Source organism: Biomphalaria glabrata, chromosome 4 (assembly GCF_947242115.1).
Source record: "Biomphalaria glabrata chromosome 4, xgBioGlab47.1, whole genome shotgun sequence".
NCBI lineage: Eukaryota > Metazoa > Mollusca > Gastropoda > Planorbidae > Biomphalaria > Biomphalaria glabrata.
In genome coordinates, this window is record NC_074714.1 from 21,937,993 (window position 1) to 21,955,704 (window position 17,712).

At 34.2% G+C, this 17,712-nt stretch overlaps 1 protein-coding gene across 1 annotated transcript in view; it reads right to left on the bottom strand.

Annotated features, from left to right (window-relative positions):
• LOC106050479 (neuroglian-like) overlaps window positions 1-17,313 on the bottom strand; it is a 64,314-nt gene extending 47,001 nt beyond the window's left edge. Inside the window, exons 1-5 of the mRNA XM_056027516.1 lie at window positions 16,786-17,313; window positions 8,815-8,886; window positions 5,070-5,152; window positions 4,171-4,276; window positions 3,722-4,092 (exon numbers count right to left, since the gene is read on the bottom strand). Coding sequence (XP_055883491.1) covers window positions 3,722-4,092; window positions 4,171-4,276; window positions 5,070-5,152; window positions 8,815-8,864 — 610 coding nt within the window. The 5' untranslated portion in view covers window positions 8,865-8,886; window positions 16,786-17,313. The remainder of the gene's footprint in view (window positions 1-3,721; window positions 4,093-4,170; window positions 4,277-5,069; window positions 5,153-8,814; window positions 8,887-16,785) is intronic.
• Between the last annotated feature and the right edge of the window lie 399 nt (window positions 17,314-17,712).

Below are 17,712 nucleotides of genomic sequence, written 5' to 3' on the forward strand. Positions count from 1 at the left end.
ATAATCTATCTATCTATCTATCTATCTATCTATCTATCTATCTATCTATATATATATATATATATATATATCTGTATGTCTGTTTTTCTGTCTTGCTGTTGTCAATCTATCTGGCGTCCATCTGTCTATCTGTCGCCTGTCAGTTGTGTAGAAGGTTTTTGTTACTTTGAAGTTGTTTACATCTGGTATGTCTGTTTAACAAATAATGGCAATCAAAAGAAATAAAGAAAAACAAATTACACTTACACTTAAATACCTGGACGTGTCGACTGCATTTTTTGAAGATCGCGCGCTGTTCTGAATGTTACTTAATTGAACTGAGAATTAGTCCAAGCCTTGCCTGCAAACAAGCCTTATCCTCGATGACGTGCCGAATAGTATAAAAGGAATCTCCCTTATATCCGGCGCAGTGGCGTAGCTAAGACTTTGCCATCATTTGGGAGGTGGGTTTGCCCTCTTTGGGGGCCCATGCAATTTGCGTAATATTTAATACTTAATGTAAAAAAAACCCAACTCATTTGTGGCCCCCCCCCTGTGTATTTCTTCTTATCAAAGAAAGAGATGGGCATGTTCCCTGTTTTGGGGGGGGGGGGGGTAAATAAGGGGTTATCTGTGTATTTCTTCTTATCAAAGAAAGAGATGGGCATGTTCCCTGGTTTTTTTTTTGGGGGGGGGGTAAATAAGGGGTTATCTGTGTATTTCTTCTTATCAAAGAAAGAGATGGGCATGTTCCCTGTTTGGGGGGGGGGTAAATAAGGGGTTATCTGTGTATTTCTTCTTATCAAAGAAAGAGATGGGCATGTTCCCTGTTTTGGGGGAGGGGGTAAATAAGGGGTTATCTGTGTATTTCTTCTTATCAAAGAAAGAGATGGGCATGTTCCCTGTTTTGGGGGGGGGGGGGGTAAATAAGGGGTTATCTGTCCAGGAGAATTTTCAAATTCTCCCCCTCCCTTCCCCACCCTAGCTACGCCTCTGATCCGGCGAACAGAATACAGAAGTATAGATAATTCATGTGCTGTTAGAAGCATGACATATTTATCTTTCAGCTCTTTTAAGCACTTGCTAAACAAATATTTCTTGCATCTTGTGTTGGTAAGCACATAGTCATTGTACAGTACGGATCTTCCATTATAGTGTCTAAACAAAAAGGGTGACACGTCTAACTGATTGAACTATCTAGCAGGAAAGAATTTTGAACGAGTCTTGCTTAACCGACAGCCCATTCTTTAGTGGACGAGCTGCTGTCTGAGAGCCAATATGACTTTAGATCAGGTAGAGGTACACCTGACATGATATTTTTTTTGCGACAATTTCAAGAAAAATGCAAAGATAATTCTAGTTCCAGAAGTCACCCAATGAAACCTACTCGACCCTAAAACATCCCCGTACATAGACATCCCCTTAAGTGGGTATACCACTTTAGATATCTAGGAAACATGGTATCAAATGACGCATCGCTTTTAAAGTAAGTTGATAACTGTTTGTTCATGGCCAATAGTGCTTTTGGAAGCCTCCAGGAGAGAGTTTGGCGTAATATATCGCTCTTCCTGCCTACAAAAATCAAGCTGTGGTTCTCTCAGCCCTTCTATATGGATCTGAAACATGGGTATTATACAGAAAGCAAACAAGGCTACTTCAACGCTTAAATCAAAGATGCTTTCGCTCCATTATAGACATACGTTTGCAAAATCGCACTTTTCTGGCCTAGCGAACGCCGGTATGGACAGTACAGAGGGACTTCTTATGGTCCGTCAGTTACCCTGGCCATGGCACGTATCTCGACAGATAGACGAACGTATGCCAAAAGCAGTCTTTTTGGGAGCTAAAACGTAACAGTGGTGCTCCACGGAAAAGACCAGCTTAGGCGTCAACTTGCTTTAACTGACATGGAAGAGAGCACCTGGTTGCAGGCGGCTGAAGACCGAGACAGCTGGAGGTCAATTACAAAGGCCGCGGGATACACACTTGAGATCAAAAGGAATTTCACTGCCGAGGACAGACGTAGACATCGGAAAGAAAATCTAAATCGACCACTGGCGAACTATGGTTATGCGTGCGCTAGATATGGTAAAATTTGTAAGTCACAGCTGGAGCTGCGTAGCCAAGGGAAATACTTCAATTCTCATTAATCTTCGGACTCCTAAACACAAGTCTTGTTATTTTTTGATAGAATTTCTCTCAATATTCATCTTTTCACTCTCTTAAGTTTTTCTTTCGTTCCACTTTAGCAGCATTTCTTTCCCTTTTATTTTTCTCTCAATTATTTTATTATTGAAAGCACGGAAACCGGATATTAGAAGCTGTAAGGTAAACAAATAGAAGATAGGAGGTACGGTGGCTGAGCTGTAGAGCGCTTGGCTTCTGAACCAGGACCCTGTTTTCAAATACTGATGAAGACCGGGATTTTTAATTTCGGGATCCTTGGACCCTTCTGTGTCCACCCAGCTCTAGTGGGTACATGACATTAGTTGGGGGAAAGTAAAGGCGGTTGGTCGTTGTGCTGGCCACATGACATCCTCGTTAACCGTGGGCCACAAAAACAGGCGACCTTTACTTCATCTGCCCTACAGATCACAAGGTCTGAAAGGGGAACTAAATAGAAGATAACTGTGAGTAAATTAAATAGACACAATATATACCTTACCAAATGGTGTACTGACAATTTTATAGATTATTTTGGTTTTGAACATTAAATTTTATACACTTAATATCGTCTTACGAGAATCGGACAACAAACTGTTACTTGAAATTCAGGAACTACATTTTAGATCAGTTTGTCATTTTAACTCTCGTCTTCATGTCAGCTATTTTATCATAGCACCTCAAGCCTGCAATGTGTTTGTTAAAAACGCTTGATAAATAGAATTGTTATTTATTATTATTACAATTATTACAAATCTTAGCTGAACGAGGAAACATTGTAGGAGTATTAATAACAAAGGAAAATTAACCAGAAGGGAGGCAATCTAAAGAATCAATAAGACGAAAAGTATAGAAATGTAATGACTGAATAACTGAGGATGGTAGGAAATTGGAAACATGAAAAATCGTCACATTTTATGGGCACCCTGAACTTTTGTAAACGTGATTGTGAAACAGTGCTGAAACAAGGGATCTCGGGGCATGGAGAGCTTGGCCTTTTTGGAGCCTCTGCATTTTAACATTCGATGTCATGACATAAGATAATGTACTTAATAGTCTAATGTGTGGAATACATAAACATGGTCACTCATTTATATAAGCAACATGAATGGAAAGATAACATGGCACTGACTTAGTATTTTATGTAAACGAAATTTTGGACACTAATTTGGGACCGCCCCTCAAGTGGGGGCCCGCCTTGGATTTTCAAATAATTACAATATTTCTTAGTCCATATTGTTAGTGCATTTGGAATGATCCGTCTGACTACAAGAAGTCAACAAAGTTTATATCAATATGGAGAAGGGAAACACATTTATTTATGTGTGGTCGCTAAAAGTTGATAAAACATTTGTGTATTAAGAAATTTGTCATAGCTATGACGATACACACATTTATCATTGCATTGCTGTTTCAATATTTATTTCATTAACATTTCATGACTTAATGTTTTTTTTTATTGAATATGTAGGCTGAAGTCCCAGAATCTTAGAATTTCAGAACCTAAACAGTTTGAGGGTATGAACTTCACAAAATATATTAATCTTAAGATCATTAATCATAAACAATAAAAACTCACATTTTCTGTCCATGGAGACCCTGGAGTCATAATTGACAACATTAAAACCTCCTTGAGCTGTTTTAGTTATCCAGAAGACACTGGCAGGAGGAACACTTTCTGGTGGTACACAGGGAAGTGTGTAAGGTCTTCCCAAATATGGCTTATGGTAAGTAGGTTTTACAAAAGCAAAACTTGCCAGTTTGGCCTGCCTCAAATTAACCTTTTTACTGGCAGACTTTCCAAAATCATTTATTGCAAAACATTGAAAAATGCCTTCATCTTTGTCTTCTGGCATATTGATAACCAAAGTACCAGCGTCTGGCAATTGCACAATTCTGTCATCATTACCACTGGGATTAAACACAATCTCATTTCTGTTCCAATCATATCTGAAATAAAATGTTATGAATTAAATTACTTTAAATACGTTACAAATGTAAAATAACAATATATTTAGCTACACTTACGTAGGCTTAGGTTCACCATCTGCCTCACATGGAAGCTCAAATGTTTCACCAGCTTTGTAGTAAATCTCATACGGGGGCTCAAAGTAGATACTGGGAGGACGTGGCACTGTATAAAAAAGTATTAATCATTAAATTTGTCCTCATTCAGCTTGAGTAGATCTACAAATGTTTAGCGAGTATGTCTTGTAATAGCAAGGTTTGAGTAGATCTACAAATGTTTAGCGAGTAGGTCTTGTAATAGCAAGGTTTGAGTAGATCTACAAATGTTTAGCGAGTAGGTCTTGTAATAGCAAGGTTTGAGTAGATCTACAAATGTTTAGCGAGTAGGTCTTAAAATAGCAAGGTTTGAGTAGATTTACAAATGTTTAGCGAGTAGGTTTAGTAATTGTAAGGTTTGCAAGTTTAGTCAGTTTGACTTTCACTTTATTATACTAGGGAATCTTATCTTATATATTACAGAAGTTACTTCAAAAAAGAAGATACCTACGTCCTACGCATTTCATGTGCCAATCTAGTCATACATCATTGACTTAAACTCTGGCTGATTCAGGCAATCTATTCCATTCTTTAATGGCACTAGAGAACAAGGAGCACCTGTACGAATTTTTTCTATGTATGGAATAAGAAATGTGCCTCTATTTTGTGTCTTTCTGAGTATTTCTTTAGGTTTTGTTTTTCTATTTGTAAGTACTGGTTTAGTGTTTTATGTATTATAACTACTTTACTTTTATTCTTTTGTCCTGAAGTGTCTCTAAAAGTTTAGTGATTTTACTGATGGTGTTACTTTATTGACTATTCAAATATAAATATTCGTTTGTTATAAATCCCACTGCTCTATTATGTATGGAGGCATTGTTAAACAACTTATTTTTTTTTTGTTCATTCAAGAATAAGCATACCATTTTTTGGCACCTGAACATCTCTTTCATTATGGATGTTGTCATTTATAAATCTCGGAGCACCATTCATCTCCCATTCAGAGCTACAGATCGACAACACATTGTGGAGTAAAGATAAAAACAACATTTTTTAATATTGAATATTTAAAAAAAAATTGTTGTAACAGGATAAAAAAAAAAAGGAAAAAACAAAAATAATAATTACAAACAACTTATTTTTCTTAGAGTATGTTTATTTAAAAAAAAAAACACAATTATTTCCTTATAGTTAATGTAGTTTGTAATTAGGTTGAGATCAAAACTAGAAATATTCTCTGCATAATTTCTTAACGCAGCATTGCTTTGTATAGGATGGTGGGGTGAAAGTGACCGTGGGGTGGTATTGGGGCTGCCGAAAGGTGAACGTGCAAGCTTTGGAGTGTGTAAAAATTTAAATAAGAGTACATTACTTCATACAATTTGAACTAATTTTAAATTGCAATTAATTAAAAAATTCTGTTTACTAATCGCATTAACAACAACAACAAAAAAAGCATAGGCTATTGATTTCTTTAGTCAAAAGATAAAATAGAGTAATAAAAGTTTCAATTTTTGACAGAATATGATACATTTTTTAAGAAAAATTTTATATAACTATTGCTATGGAGTGTGTGTGTGTGTTTCCTAAGGGACAATGATACGAGGCTAGACGATTGGTTGGCGGCTGTAAGGCTCAGAAAGATGAAATATGAGCTTATTTTTAAGGACGACAGACGATCTTCAGACCTGAAAGACTGTAGACGTGCTTTTGTTGTGAGTTATATTTTGTTTAAGTATCAGATTATTTCATTACTAATAGATCTAGAACTCGAATTAAATCTGTGATTGTTGCATTTTTTGTTCAAAAGAAAAGCTATTCAAATTTTTTTTTATATAATACGCCTACATCGGCTCAGATGTAATAGTCATTCGGGGTCACAAGCCAACGACCGACCATCAACAACTACCTACAAGCCTTTAAATGCGGAAAAATATTTTCAAAATTAGTAATAAAAAGCGTAATAATTTTGAGAAAAAAAGGAATCTTTTAAGCCTCTTAAAAAAAAAATACGTCCTAGGCGCATTCATGTATTAATCTTGTTGTTTATACAAATCATAGATTTAAACTTGACAATATCTTTGGTTGTTTCTTAAAGTATCGCCAGTACCTCAATTTGAAAACGGTCCATTTGTTCTCCACTTTGTTTGTTTATCTCGAAGGGACATAGTAGATAATAGGCCTAATTGAAAATGAGGTACTGATTTTGAAGGTTAGGTTTATTTCTATTTGAAGCTGCACGTAGAAATACCACAGTTGATGAGTTTATGTACTGACGAGGCGTTGTTACTTGCCAGTAAGGTTTTCTTACTTATCAAAATTTTGTTATTTATAGAGATTTTGTTACTGTCACGAGTTTATTAGCGGCCCCCGAAAGGGGAAAAGACGCTATTAGTTTTGTGCGAAATGTCTGTCCGTCTGTCCGTCCGTCCCGTTTAGATCTCGTAAACTAGAAAAGATATTGAAAATCCGACATCACAATATTTTAGACCATTCAAAGTTCTGATGCAACGGCTACTTTTTTTTTCTGAAAGCGAAAAATCTAATTTTTTAAATCAGTTATGCAAGCAGTTTTTTTAAAGAGAAAAAGCTAATTAGCATGCATTATAAGTTAGACCAAATTTAAAACGAATAATAATCTTGTAAACTTCATTCTCCTAAATATTTATGCAGTTTCATATATTTTTTTTTTTTTTTTTTTTTTTTTTTTTTTAGGATTTGAAAAAGAGATTGAACCTTTTCAAAACAATTAAATCAATTATAACACGTTAGATAGGCCAGGGGAGTCGCGGTAGCTGAGCGGTAGTAAAGCGCTGGTAAAGAGCTTGGCTTCCGAACCGGGGGTCCTGGGTTCGAATCCTGGTGAAGACTGGGATTTTTAACTTTGGAATCTTTGGGAGCCTCTGAGTCCACTCAGCTCTAATGGGTACCTGACATTAGTTGGGGAAAAGTAAAGGTCGTTGTGCTGGCTACATGACACCCTCGTTAACCATAGGCCACAAAAACAGATGAACTTTACATCATCTGCCACAAGGTCTAAAAGGGGAACTAGTTAGGCCAGGTTCACATCTAAATTTACATTCACTTTCACCTATTCTTTGATCCGCGGGACCGTTGGGGCACTACACAAGATCTGTTAACCTTTTTTCTCCATTCTTATCTCTCATTTGTCTTTGAAATAATTTCATTTGGATGTTCTTTCTGAAAATATTGAAGCCTGCCTGGGTGGAACACTTCGGGGGCCGATTTTGAGTTTGTGTTTCCACACAAACTGTCTTTTGTAACCTTGTGTATTTTTGGTTTACTTGATGATCTTGATGAGATAAACTTGTAACATATGTTGATTCTGAGGTATCGTAGTTATGGTTCAAGCACTTTAAGAAACAATGAAGTGTCAAAGTGCTGATATACTTTTCCAGAGTTTAATTCTTTAATTCTCAAACTTGAAACAATGAATGTATTTACAGTTCATATTTAAAGTAGATACAGATATAATAATAATGATCAATAAATCTAAGTAACTATTTACTTTCAAACTAGCGACTTCTAGATCAAACTTTCTACCCCTCCCTCTAGTCCCATGGTACTACTCGTTTTATATCTTTCCTTAGAATAATCTAGAACCATGGCACCTAAACAGCCTTGACCCTTTTCCTTTCATTTTCCTCGTCTGTTGTTTTTTGATGTAACCTTTGTGTTCAGTCTATTTCCTCCCGGCAGTGGCCTTGGACTACGTTTTTATCAGCGTCTCTCTGGCATCTAAATGTGATAACCTAATTTGAGCTAGGTCAACTGTCCTCATTTTGTGAACAATCAGGTGTCACCAAGGAAGTGACAGTTATTTACGAGCTGTTGCTACGATGTGTTGTTACGAGGATTTTGTTACTTACGAGGGGTTGTTAGTACAAGGTTTTGTTATCTACTCGTCTTTTGTTGCTAGTTGAGTTCCTGTCACTGTTACTTACAATGTTTATGTTATTTACAAGGTTTATGTTATTTACAAGGTTTATGTTACAAGGTCTTTGTTACTTACTAGATTTTTGATTACAAAGTGTTGTTACTCAAAATACTAACCCTAAAACATTTTATATTATTAAAATTACTAGCCAATCTTTTATTTTCTTATTGTTGGACATCACCAGTCCACAAGAAGGCAGGCTGTTCTTAATTAAATGTTCCATTAAACCACTCGCTTGTACATTAAGTACTAGATCCAGTTCTATAGTTCAACCTACGATTTATTAGAAATATTAAAATAATACGTTGAATTTAGGTGTTTTTATAATTCGTAGACTCGATGTAAAGAGATTTGACTTGTAAAGCCAATATTACAATGACACAAGAAAGAAATAAGATCATAACAAAACGTCTTTGCCATTCCTTGAACTATAGATGCGTCATGAAGGCAAAGCTCAGTTTTAATAATTACATCAATTACACAAAAATAAAGACATTTTTATGTCGACCTACAAACGAAATCATAATGCAAGTCTACACTACTGAGAGTACACATTGGACAGTCGATACAATCTATGTACACTATATACTTGAAACAATATTAAATGAATCATTAAAAATAGCCAATCAAGAATTTCACCGGTGTAATATATATCAAATTACAAAACGTCGTCTTAGAAAAAAAATTATGTACGTAAATAGAACTATTACCTGCCAGTAGCTGTAGTAGCAATCAAGACAAAACATAATACAGTCAACATCTCATAGCAACAAGTTCTGAATCTTGATACATATAGTATGAGTACATTAAAAAAAAAAGAGCAAAACATGTTTTAAGCATACGGTAATGTATAGCATTTTCAATAGACATTTTCCAAATAGTTGATACGAGGAAATACATAAATTTTGTATGTTTATATTTTAGGGTCACGGTTACCTGAGGATAGTGCTTCTTCGTTATCTTATCAAATACAGACGTTACATAAAAAAAAGATGATTACGTCCTGTGCATGTCCCTAGGTCAATCTAGTCAAGCATGTTAATCAGTTATTTAAAATTTGACAAGTCATTGGCTTTCTTGGCTGACTTTAACAACCAATTCCATGCTCTAATAGTACAAGGGAAGAAAGAGAATAAGTACACATTTGTAACAGGGAATGTGCTTTTTTTGTACATTAAGACACTTTCCTATGCGTTACTATAGTACCTAAATATAAAGCTTTTACTTTTCATTACTTTGATACGAAGTACATGATAGACTTTTTATTTCTCATTTTTTTTAAATCAAACTCTCAGATTTTTTATTAAAGATACTTAACTTACTATTGAAGACATAGTATTAAACGTATCCTACAGTATGACGTGACTATTGGGTAGCAGAGACATGATATTGAATAACAATTCGCTGGGAACAAGTCTTCAAAGAGGCAGCATCTGGTTATTGACAGGGGCATTTAACTTTACACCATTACTGGGAATAAATCTCCTGTTCAGCTAAACAACTGTGTCAGTTAATTGTCAGTACGTAAGTTCTATGTGGTGGACTGTAGCTCATACAAGAGAATACTTTACACTCATAGCATTGAAATCGACAAGAAATATCAAACATCACTAAATCACAGCCCACGAAAAAACTATTATTTTGTTTTTATTTCGTTAAAAAACAAAATATATCAATTTGTATTTAAAAGTAACAAAGTTACTACGCGATGTCGTTTGCGGAAATAAAAAAGGTAACATTTCTAATACTAATATATAGGCCAACAAGACAAGACATTAATTCTAAAAATACAAACTTTAGTTTTGTGTGAATTCTGACTCACAGAGATGTATGTCACGAGGTTCAGACAAGTGTCTTTTGCTTTCTCCCAAATCTGTTTCTTGTATTTCCTCTACTTGTACGCGGCGAGAGTGCCTTGTAGTTTTTGTTTTGAATTGTTTGCTACGTCACAAAGTCCGGTGACATTTATTGGTCATTCTTTGTCATGAGGCAGTTCAACCTCTGAATTAGGTTGAATCTGACGGTGTGTTGGTCCGTAAAAGATTATTAGTCTAAACAAGTTCCTTGGACTTATTATTCAATAGGATTTTTGGACCCCTGTTTAGGGTGAGTTACTTCGTGTGTGATATCTCTTAGTGTATGTTGTATGAGGTTGTCACTATTTCTAGTTTTAGAATAGAAGTTGAGTTTTGTGTTTATTTCGTTTATAGGGGTGCCAGTGTTGGAGTTGTAGGTACTGAGCTCGATTCTAGTGTGTTGTCGCTTGTCGTCTCAGAAATATATATTACTGCCTTGAGTGTCATTGTCAGATTGGCGATCGTCGACGGCGTTGAGTGTCAGGGCCGTTACACATCAGTTGGTAGCAGTAGCAAGGTGCTTATGTGAATTATTGAATCATCTCTCTCTCTCTCTCTCTCTCTCTCTCTCTCTCTTTATATATATATATATATATATATATATATATATATATATATATATATATATATATACTAGACATATGTTACCCGCGACCCGCGGGTCTTTATTTGCGCATTACTGTCGATATAGTCACTGAGAGTGTTTTGTAAACAATTAAACGAAATAATAATGTAATAAGTAAAGCGAATGTGTCAATGTAAAAATAGTGTGAATGAAGCTATCATTACTATCAAATCCAAATAGCTAATAGGCTTAAATCCATTTTTTCAAATTAAAACATTTGCTTGTAGGCCTACATATATTTGATTAAAATTTAAGATCAATAGACTTAATTTTGTATGTTCATGTGCATAAAGAAGATCTTGAGGTAGACATAGATCTAGATCTAGACTAATCTAGAGTTAAACATTGGCTTTTATAGAGTTCATTCTGTGCTACGCATGCGTGGCCTTTTTTTCATGAATGAATATAGGCCTAGCTCAACACTGCTACGCAGCTTTAGCGAACAGCGAACGAATGTATTAAAAATGCTTTAGAAAAACAAATTTGAATGTTAATTTGATTAAAATATGAAATGAATGGACAATAATTAGTATGTTTATGTGTTAAAGCATAAAACTATCTTTGCGAAAAGATAGAGTTCAATAAGAGTTTTAAACCTAGGCCTAGGAATAGACTCAGTAGAGAGATGTGTTAATGTGTAACCATTTGGTAATGTCCAATGAAAGAATGTTCGCCAGGAAATCTGTAGTCACAGATATCAGGAACTAATTTATATAAAAAATGCTTTTGAATAATCTAGTGGATTGGATTTAGATGTATGTTAAACGTAGCTAATGATCCTTTCACGTTATTTCTCTTTCGCTACGAAAATAAAATTAGTTTTGCGAAAATGGGTTTACCCGAAGTCGATACATTCTTATCTATTAAAAACGAAAAGAGCGATAGCTTTGTTAAATGAATGGGATTATAAAGTGAACAATTAAACGAAATAATTTTTAGTACGCGATTCATGAATGAATATAGATCTAGGCCTATCTCAACTCGGCTCCGCAGCTTTCGTATATGAATGTAGCTTTAGAAAACCAAATTTGAATGTTTATTTGATCAAAATATGAAATCAATGGACTTTAATTAATATGTTTATGTGTTAAAGTATAAAACTATCTGTGCGAAGAGAAGTTTTATCATCTTAGAGTTGAATTAGAGTTTTAGATCTAGGGATGGGATTATAAAGTAAACAATTAAACGAATTATTATTTAGTACGCGATTCATTACGGTATTGTCTAATGAAAGAATGTTCGTCAGGAAATCTGTAGTCACAGATATAAGGAACTAATTAATGTAAAAAATGCTTTTGAAACACAAAATTGAAGGTTAATTTTATTATATAATGAAATCAATGGATCTTCTTTTGTATTTTCATGTGTCAAAGTAAAAAACTATCTGCGCAAAGTGTATTTCTTAAAATTAGATCTAGGTCTAAATCCTTTCTATCTTTTCTCATGTCAACATTGTAGATATGGCCTAGATCCATAAAATACTATAGATGTAATAGAGTAGGACAACTTTTTTTTTTTTTGAGGGTCTTAAGTTTGTTTTAGGGCTACAATACATACACTACGGTCTAAGTTGGTACCCAAGGAACATTCCTGCCTAGTTTTATCAAGATTGGTCAAGCGGTTTTGATGTCTATAAGTAACATACATCCATACATACATACATACATACACCACACATTCTACTTTATAATATACTAGACATATGTTACCCGCGACCCGCGGGTCTTTATTTGCGCATTACTGTCGATATAGTCACTGAGAGTGTTTTGTAAACAATTAAACGAAATAATAATGGAATAAGTAAAGCGAATGTGTCAATGTAAAAATAGTGTGAATGAAACTATCAAATCAAAATAGCTAATAGGCTTAATTAAATCCATTTTTTTTTTCAAATTAAAACATTTGCTTGTAGGCCTACATATATTTGATTAAAATTTGAGATGAATAGACTAAATTTTATATGTTCATGTGAATAAAGTATAAAGTAGATCTTGAGGTAGACGTAGATCTAAATCTACACTAATCTAGAGTTCTGTGCTGCGCATGCGTGAACTTTTTTTCATGAATGAATATAGGCCTATCTCAACACGGCTACGCAGCTTTAGCGAACAGCGAACGAATGTATTAAAAATGCTTCAGAAAAACAAATTTGAATGTTAATTTGATTAAAATATCAAATGAATGGACAATAATTAGTATGTTTATGTGTTAAAGCATAAAACTATCTTTGCGAAAAGAAGTTTTATCATCTTAGAGTTCAGTAAGAGTTTTAGACCTAGGCCTAGGAATAGACTCAGACCTCAGAAGAGAGATGTGTTAATGTGTAACCATTTGGTAATGTCTAATGAAAGAATGTTCGCCAGGAAATCTGTAGATATCAGGAACTAATTTATGTAAAAAATGCTTTTGAATAATCTAGTGGATTGGATTTATATGTATGTTAAACTTAGCTAATGATCCTTTCACGTTATTTCTCTTTCGCTACGAAAATAAAATTAGGTTTGCGAAAATGGGTTTACCCGAAGTCGATACATTCTTATCTATTAAAAACGAAAAGAGCGATAGCTTTGTTAAATGAATGGGATTATAAAGTGAACAATTAAACGAAATTATATTTAGTACGCGATTCATGAATGAATGTAGATCTAGGCCTATCTCAACTCGGCTTCGCAGCTTTCATAGGTGAATGTAGCTTTAGAAAACCAAATTTGAATGTTTATTTGATCAAAATATGAAATGAATGGACTTTAATTAATATGTTTATGTGTTAAAGTATAAAACTATCTGTGCGAAGAGAAGTTTTATCATCTTAGAGTTGAATTAGAGTTTTAGATCTAGGGATGGGATTATAAAGTAAACAATTAAACGAATTAATATTTAGTACGCGATTCATTACTGAATTGTCTAATGAAAGAATGTTCGTCAGAAAATCTGTAATCACAGATATAAGGAACTAATTAATGTAAAAAATGCTTTTGAAACACAAAATTGAAGGTTAATTTTATTATATAATGAAATCAATGGATCTTCTTTTGTCTTTTCATGTGTCAAAGTAAAAAACTATCTGCGCAAAGTGTATTTCTTAAAATTAGATCTAGGTCTAAATCCTTTCTATCTTTTCTCATGTCAACATTGTAGACATGGCCTAGATCCATAAAATACTATAGCTGTAATAGAGTCGGACAACTTTATTTTTTTTTGAGGGTCTTACATTTGTTTTAGGGCTACAATACATTCACTAAGGTCTAAGTTGGTACCCAAGGAACATTCCTGCCTAGTTTTATCAAGATTGGTCAAGCGGTTTTGATGTCTATAAGTAACATACATACATACATACATACATACATACATACATACTCCTCACATTCTACTTTATAATATAGACTAGACATATGTTACCCGCGACCCGCGGGTCTTTATTTGCGAATTACTGTCGATATAGTCACTGAGAGTGTTTTGTAAACAATTAAACGAAATAATAATGGAATAAGTAAAGCGAATGTGTCAATGTAAAAATAGTGTGAATGAAGCTATCAAATCAAAATAGCTAATAGGCTTAAATCCATTTTTTAAAATTAAAACATTTGCTTTTGAATAATCTAGTGGATTGGATTTAGATGTATGTTAAACGTAGCTAATGATCCTTTCACGTTATTTCTCTTTCGCTACGAAAATAAAATTAGTTTTGCGAAAATGGTTTACCCGCAGTCGATACATTCTTATCTATTAAAAACGAAAAGAGCGATAGCTTTGTTAAATAAATGGGATTATAAAGTGAACAATTAAACGAAATAATTTTTAGTACGCGATTCATGAATGAATATAGATCTAGGCCTATCTCAACTCGGCTTCGCAGCTTTCGTAAGAGAATGTAGCTTTAGAAAACCAAATGTGAATGTTTATTTGATCAAAATATGAAATGAATGGACTTTAATTAATATATTTATGTGTTAAAGTATAAAACTATCTGTGCGAAGAGAAGTTTTATCATCTTAGAGTTGGATTAGAGTTTTAGATCTAGGGATGGGATTATAAAGTAAACAATTAAACGAATTAATTTTTAGTACGCGATTCATTACGGTATTGTCTAATTAAAGAATGTTCGTCAGGAAATCTGTAGTCACAGATATCAGGAACTAATTTATGTAAAAAATGCTTTTGAAACACAAAATTGAAGGTTAATTTTATTATATAATGAAATCAATGGATCTTCTTTTGTATTTTCATGTGCCAAAGTAAAAAACTATCTGCGCAAAGTGTATTTCTTAAAATTAGATCTAGGTCTAAATCCTTTCTATCTTTTCTCATGTCAACATTGTAGACATGGCCTAGATCCATAAAATACTATAGCTGTAATAGAGTCGGACAACTTTATTTTTTTTTGAGGGTCTTACATTTGTTTTAGGGCTACAATACATTCACTAAGGTCTAAGTTGGTACCCAAGGAACATTCCTGCCTAGTTTTATCAAGATTGGTCAAGCGGTTTTGATGTCTATAAGTAACATACATACATACATACATACATACATACATACATACCCCTCACATTCTACTTTATAATATAGATATATATATATATATATATATATATATATATATACATATCATCTATTCAACATTCTATCATTCTCATTGTACATACACATCTATCAGTATCAAACAATTAATTTGTATTTGTTATTTAAACCATCCACATAGTTGGTTACTGTATGTACGACTGTGTGTGAGTGATGTTCTTGTCAGGTTGAACCCCGGGACCTTAATGGTGTACAGCTAGTTAACAACACAAATAATTCCTAAACCTGACAATGTATATTACCCTCTTTTTTAAACTTCTTTAAATATATTTACAGTCTTACTGCTGAGTGAAAAGTACGAAAAAAAAAAAAGATTCAAGCTAGACCTATAGACCACTAGCGGATCTAGATCTTTGGAGTGGGGGGGGGGAATTTGTTTCCAAACCCTAACCCTAACGCCCAGTAAACCATAACCCTATGCATGGACATATATATATGTGTGTGTGTGAGAGAATAAAATAAAGCTGTTTGTCAAACTTCGGAGAAAAAAAAACAAAATCAGTCATGTTGAGGCCTTTCAGTTGCAAGCTTGGGGGTCTGGGGGAGCGCTGTAAGCTTCCCCAGTGGTCATCGCCCCGACTCCAAAAGCGTTTTCTTGCGTTCTTCAGTGAAGAAGCGCATTCTCCTGACATAAGGCTCATTATTCATCCTATTATAAAGGACCTTTTGAATAATGTTGAAAAATATTCAAACATGAATTTATAGGCCATTAATACATTGCAAATAAAACCGATTTGTTCCTTGAAAAGATAAGATACCCCCCTCCCCCTTTATTTAGATTAAGGCTTGAGGATTGCCGCCGAAAAAAAAATTATTCGAAAATAATATTCAATAAAATTTAAGCCTTAATTCTGAGTTATATTCTCAAATTTATTTAACTAGAAAAATATTAGTTTGAGTAAAGGTTGGAAAAAGGCGACTAGCAGTATATTGCCTGGGTTTAGAACTCATCACAATCGTGACTCTTATACTGAAAAATTTCGTTTGAATTCTAACTTTTCCAAAGCAAAATATTTCTTAAAATAATTATGATAAATTTAGGTGAAATTACTTAAATGGAAAGGGGAGGGGCGGTAGAGTGAAAACGATTTATCCTGTTTCCTTTTTTATAACTCCTGCTAATGATTGCATTTAGCATTAAAGAAAAGGGGTCGGGCGAAATAATCTAAAAATAGGTTGAAATATAAATAATTAGTATATATTATTAACATAAGTAATACATTTGTATACAAATTGTGTGAATTCTATACTAAAATTCGTCCGCCCCCCTCCTTCGAGGGGATCGGCCGTGCGAGGGGGGGGGGGCGATCGCCCCTACCGCCCCCCCCCCCTGGATCCGCCAGTGCTATTGTCACTCATGAATGTCTAGATAGAGATAGACCTAGTCAAATTAAAAAAAAAACAACTTTCAACTAAACTTTCATATATTATTATTACAGATATTTTATTCATTTTAAGTTAAAGTAAAAGTTAAGTAATACTTTGATAAAATTAAAATAAAATAAAATCAAAATATTTTTGTAATAACATTTACATTTGCTTATAAATTTTATTTGTTTTCACTACAAACCTACCAAATGTAGTCTACAAAAATTAGAGTCCAATGATGTCACTAAACTTACCAATTCGATTTCAATAAGGATGTTTACAGAAGCTACTGGTTTTTTCCAGGTAGTCTTTGCTTAACCAAATAACACAGCTCACAGACGTGAACACGCCGTTTAACCCAGATGTACCCTTGTGTGCTACTCGTTAATGTAGCCGCTGTTAAGTACTTTAACTCTGATAAGATTGTCAGTATTTCTTTTGTTAAAAAAAAAAGTTTTGTCCCACGATTCGAACAAAGGAAACTGTATTAAAGTTGAGTTTATTCCCTAGAGATTTTTCAACCACCGGTTACGCCTTATGAATCTTTGACTAAGCGATCCATGGTATGGTTTGTGCTAGTGACTGTCTTCTCGTCAATGGTTCTAGTTTCGAACACTTCCTGCTGCCATATCACGCCGCCCAGTGGGAGGTTTGGACAATGATGTACTCATCTTCATTTATGAAGGAACATCCAATGCACGTGAAACAAAAAGAAAACTTTGCATTGTTCCACTACTTCTGTGACTTGATGTGGTTTTGTGTGCTCAATCTAGTGGAGATGTTGTCACTACTGGGTTAAGGCAGACAAATGAAACACAAAACTTAATCTTCAGAAACGAAGACATTAACTGTATTGTTATTGTATTGGAGCTCCTGAATTTATTTAGATAGTGTCTTTATTAGCAATGTTGAAGTATGTGTCCAGATTATCTCTGTTATTTTATTCTGTTTATTAAGAGGTTCTAGAATTGTCTTCCTGTTTGATTGATAGAAAAATGACTAAGTAGCGTAGTAACCATGCCGCGAAGGGGTTCATTGCTTCTGGGCCCACGACCACTAGTGGACCAAACGGGGTTATGTAAGGGAATGTGTTGACTGGAAGAGTGTCAATGCCTCCCATTATTATATTATTTTAATTAAATCATGTTCACTGTTGTTTAATTCTATAGTCCTTTCTGTCT